This window comes from Manis javanica, chromosome 5, assembly GCF_040802235.1.
Source record: "Manis javanica isolate MJ-LG chromosome 5, MJ_LKY, whole genome shotgun sequence".
Taxonomy (NCBI): Eukaryota; Metazoa; Chordata; class Mammalia; order Pholidota; family Manidae; genus Manis; species Manis javanica.
In genome coordinates this window covers 13,266,645-13,271,350 of record NC_133160.1, presented here as the reverse complement: position 1 = coordinate 13,271,350, position 4,706 = coordinate 13,266,645, and the positions used below count along the sequence as shown (strand labels likewise).

General features: G+C 53.4%; 1 protein-coding gene across 2 annotated transcripts; it reads left to right on the top strand.

The window, feature by feature from the left end:
• The first annotated feature begins 534 nt into the window (after positions 1-534).
• UBE2C (ubiquitin conjugating enzyme E2 C) lies at positions 535-3,916 on the top strand. 2 transcript variants are annotated; one of them, XM_037006216.2, is made up of 6 exons: positions 535-1,030; positions 1,572-1,599; positions 2,122-2,208; positions 2,809-3,013; positions 3,134-3,193; positions 3,668-3,916. In XM_037006216.2, the coding sequence occupies exons 1-6, from the start codon at positions 930-932 to the stop codon at positions 3,724-3,726; spliced, it is 540 nt and encodes a 179-aa protein (XP_036862111.1). In that variant the 5' UTR covers positions 535-929; the 3' UTR covers positions 3,727-3,916. The 2 variants fall into 2 exon arrangements, with proteins under 2 accessions (XP_036862111.1, XP_073092638.1); XM_073236537.1 differs by lacking the exon at positions 535-1,030 and adding an exon at positions 1,037-1,233.
• Positions 3,917-4,706: the final 790 nt, after the last annotated feature.

Below are 4,706 nucleotides of genomic sequence, written 5' to 3'. Positions count from 1 at the left end.
TATTTGGTCTGCTTTATGGGGGCTGACAAAACATCAAGGGTTGTAGAAGTGGGAATGGGAAAAAAGGACCTGGTAACTACCCTATTCCAAGTTAGACCTAGGAAGGTCCCACTGCCCCATGCATATTTGCTTTATGAGACAAAACGAATCACCATGTATCGTGCCTACCTTCCCTATTTCTTCACCCAACCAAGGTATGAAAGTAGAATAGGATAGCTGACACCATGGGGGGTTGATGACAGACCAGAAGAAAAAGTGGCTTCTATTACCCCCATTTCACAGGTTAAAACAGTAAGTGATGTGCTCAAGGTCACACAGCAAACCGTTGGAGAAGCAGCATATGAACCTGTTTTCTAATAGGGAGTCTCCTCCAGCCATCAGCCTCTAGTCTTTACCCTCGCATGAATTTTCAGACACTTACGGCCCTAACAGAGGTGCCTAGGCATTTTAATAGGACGGGTAGCGGTTTCCGGTTTGAGGGAAAGGTACCTGAGCCGCAAGACTGGAGACCCACCCTTTCCCTGGGAGTAGGGATTACGGCTGTGCGCGCTGGGTGTTCCCGGCCAAGCCAGGGATTTGACCTGAAAGGGCTCGTCCCACGTGGACTTATTCTCAGCCCTTTAATGGCTGGCTTTTTCCAAAGGTCGCCAATCCGCTAGGAGTTGTTAGTTAGTGGCAGCCTCTTCTGCCAATTGTCCCTCAGAAGTAGGATCCCGCTGTCCAATAGTGGTCCGCTGGTAGGCGGGCCTGGCACTTGCACGGTGACAAAGCTCTATGGCGCGCTCCATTGGCCGGATCAAACCCAAGCGAGGCTCTAATTGGCCAGTGCTTCCGGAGGGTTGCAATTCAAACGCGGGCGGGTGGGCCCGAATCCCTGCAGTTGCAGTCGTGTTCTCTTGAGTTCCTGTCCTACTGCCAGCGCCGCCCGTATGGCCTCCCAGAACCGCGACCCAGCCGCCGCCAGCGTCACCGCCCCCCGGAAAGGAGCTGAGCCCAGCGGAGGCGCCGCCCGAGGCCCCGTGGGCAAGAGGTGAGTAGTGCGGACGTAACACTTTCTGGGCCTAGCACGTCCTGGGCACTGGGACCGAGAGCGAAGAGTTCCAGGGCCCCCACCTCCTCCTGGAGCGAGTGAGATAGGGGAGGTGGGGGCACCCTCCAGGAGCTCGGGCTGCTCTCAGAGGCTCTCCTGAAGAAGGACCGAACGGATAGGGACGCTGTCAGGATGCTCCATGGGTGAGTCAGGAGGAAGAGAGGCGCCAGGCGCCCTCGGTGGCTTGACGGCGCGGAGGAGGTGAGATATTGACGCCCGACACGGAGACTAGACACCAAAGAAGCAAAGGGAGTTAAAAACAAGCCAGAACCGTTCTTCGGGAGCCTGGAATTTGGGAGGGTGAGGGCTCACTAGGACCCTCCCGTGGAAATGGGGGTGAGTGTGCCCCAGCTGAGGCCGACCTCTGGGTAGGGGGGACGCCTCCAAGATGGCTCCTCCAGAAAGACTGGGGTGGGAGGAGATGCATCACCTGGAGCCCTGGCCCATCCAGACTCCCAGATGACTCACGCTCATTTTGCAGGCTACAGCAGGAACTGATGACCCTCATGGTGAGTGACCGGCCCAGATCCCCCCCACCCCCAAGCTGGCCCACCCTGCCACCTCCCACTCACTTATCAGTAGCCTCTTGCTACGTCAGGCCCTTTGCTAGACACGGGTAAAAAAGATGAGTCAGCTCTCTCCTGGGAAGAAGTTAGTAAACCCCACCCTTCCAGCAGTCTACTCCTGTCTCCCACAATGACGTTCTCTCTAAAACTCAGCCCAGAAGTCTTACTAGGTCTTCCCCCAGTCCTACGTGGCCCTACTTCCCTGCCCTAAGAGTTACCCACACCAACTCTCCACCCTTCTTAATATTCCTAGTCCTGTCATCCCTCAAATCATCCAGTGCTGATAATGTATCTCTCTAGCCTGTGCATAGTCTCTGGGCCTTGAATATCACAACACTCGACATCATGTTGAACTGAATTCCCAGCAACCAAGACTGGGGAAATGTAATGAGATTAGGGGGAAGGGGCTCACCCACTGACCCAAAAGTGTACTCTGCAGCCCAGCAAGTGTTGTTTCCTCCCCAGATGTCTGGCGACAAAGGAATTTCTGCCTTCCCTGAATCAGACAACCTTTTCAAATGGGTGGGGACCATCTATGGAGCAGCTGGCACAGTAAGTGTAGGATCAGGGTAGGTGAGTACGACTTTGCTACGAGAGGGGGTAGGTGAAATCCATGTGCCAGGTCTGCTTCAAGTCTTCAGTCTGGCAGACACTCCCCCGTGTCTATTCCTGTACTTGAGCCTGTGGCCCTGGTCTCCCTCTGTCTTGTAAGAAGGTGGGTTTAAAGCTGGGCTCACCATCATAGATGCCCACAGGGGGCAGTCAGCACAGCAACAAATGGAGAGCAAGTGAGGGCTTTGGCCAATGAGAGGGCATAGGTCTCAAAATGGCAGCTTCCCTTTGCTGCACATTTGGATTAAGATCATTGAGAAATCCAGATCTGTGTCCAGAATCTAATTTTAACATGTTAGCAACTAATGTTCTAATTGGACTAATAATGCCCAGCTGTGGTATCAGCATCGCCAGTTGGCAGCTCTTAGACCAAAAGATCACTGATGTTCCCACCAGATAGGAGGGAAGGCGCCAGAACCAGTGTAATACTCAGTTTCTGTCAAGTCCCACACAAACTCAAAGGTCCTAAAAAGCCCCCCTTGTGTGGGGCTCAGGTTGGGATGTGAGGTTCTCTCTCCACCTCTGTTTCTCTGATGCCAGGTATACGAAGACCTGAGGTATAAGCTCTCTCTGGAGTTCCCCAGTGGCTACCCTTATAATGCGCCCACGGTGAGGTTCCTCACACCCTGCTACCACCCCAACGTGGACACCCAGGGTAACATCTGCCTGGACATCCTGAAGGACAAGTGGTCTGCCCTGTATGATGTCAGGACCATCCTGCTCTCCATCCAGAGCCTGCTCGGAGGTGACTTCTGAAACAAGCCCCTCCCTTGCAACCTGGAAACCTGTCAGGACACCCCTGGGCCAGCCTCTTACACCCCCACCCATCTACCCCCAACCATTCTCCTTTGCTCTCCACCTACAGAGCCCAACATTGACAGCCCTTTGAACACACATGCTGCCGAGCTCTGGAAAAACCCCACAGGTGGGTCCTTCATCCTTCGGGGCACTGGATGATCCCTCCCCAGCCTTCAAAGGCTCCCTCAAACAGCAGAATCCCAGTGACATGGGACTGTGTCCTGAGAACTGGGTTGGAGATGGGGAAGGGGGGGTCAACCGAGGTAACCCAGTTCTGCCTCTGCCTTGATGTTTCTGGTTTGCCTGTTTGCTATAAAATCAGAAATTTGGCCCTTTCCACATTAATGTAGGCTGAGGGGCTTTTTAAGTAGAAGGCAAAGCTTTGTGCAAATGACTTTGCTCACCAAGGCACCCTGGTCCTCTCCCCCGCTTCCCTGGAAGCAGAACCCATCCAGGACACCCAACTGGGTGAGCAGTGGAGGGAGAATTTGCTATGCTGGAAACCCCGCCCCAGCTCCCCAAACTCCTCCAACCCTTGCATCCTTGCCACTCTCCGGCCCTCCTTCCCCATCACTCCTGAGACCTGCCTGTTCTCTTCCAGCCTTTAAGGAGTACCTTCAAGAAACCTACTCAAAGCAGGTCTCCAGCCAAGAACCCTGACTGTCCAGCCTCTCTCCTGTGTTGTCTTTTTATTTTTTCCTTAGATGGTCTGTCCTTTCCTTGATTTCTCTATAGAACTCTGTATCTTAAGCTGTGGTGTCATTTTTGTTTTGTTTGTTTTTTAAATTAAGTCTCTGGTTGAGCCCTTGTGAATATAGTAAATAAATACATTTTGGGTTTTTTACAAGTTGCCGCCTTGTAGTTGTCTTAGAGTTAGGGGTGCTCAGGGTCGGTGGAGTTCAGGCTTGGCATCTGGGCTCTTGCCCTGCTCCTCTCCAGGGAGTAGAAGCAGCTGATAGGTTGTAGGGCTGAGCAGTGGGATGAGTAGGATTTATTCCCTTGTGACCTTAGTTATTTTATGACTACATCTGTTCCCTCATCTATAAAATGGGTGGCACAAAATGCCTATTTCTATGGAGTTGTAACATGCACCAGGAATGTTAGTGAATGTTGGAGCTGGCCCAGCTGTTAAAGATTAGACAGAAAGAGCTATAGCTGTGTAGAGAGTGTGTGCGTGTGCAATAGATGGTTCTGGCCCTGGAAAAGGAGAAGGAAACCACTCAGGCCTGAGCTCACACTTGCCCCTTGCCCAGGCCCCCCATGGATGGCTCCACCTCTGAGGGGGCACATTCACCTCCTGCTCCATCTCCACCAGCAGTTCCTCCAGCCACTGCATCCACTGGCCCAGGTCCCCACCCTGCAAGCCTGGACCCCTGGCCTGACAGCTGGGTTGCAACAGGGGCAGGCAGGGGGAAGAGCAGGCTGAGGTAATGGTCAGGTCCTGGTCCTGCAGGAAGATATCCAAGGTGGACAACTCAGCACCCAGCACACTCCAGGCCTGGGTCTTGGCCTTCTCATCCAACATGGAAGTCGGGAAGTTGGGCAGGGAGGGGGAGGAGATAGCAGAGGGACCAACAGCAAGGTTCTCATCTACCCCTTCCTCTTACTCCTGCAAGCCCAGGCCCTTTAATTGCTTTGTG

Bases quoted from the DNA above. Each gene is read 5' to 3' on its own strand.
- UBE2C (XM_037006216.2), top strand. From the start codon at position 930: ATGGCCTCCCAGAACCGCGACCCAGCCGCCGCCAGCGTCACCGCCCCC. The intron at 1,600-2,121 runs GTGAGTGACCGG...TTTCCTCCCCAG, and splicing joins AGGAACTGATGACCCTCATG to ATGTCTGGCGACAAAGGAAT. The intron at 3,014-3,133 runs GTGACTTCTGAA...CTCCACCTACAG, and splicing joins CATCCAGAGCCTGCTCGGAG to AGCCCAACATTGACAGCCCT.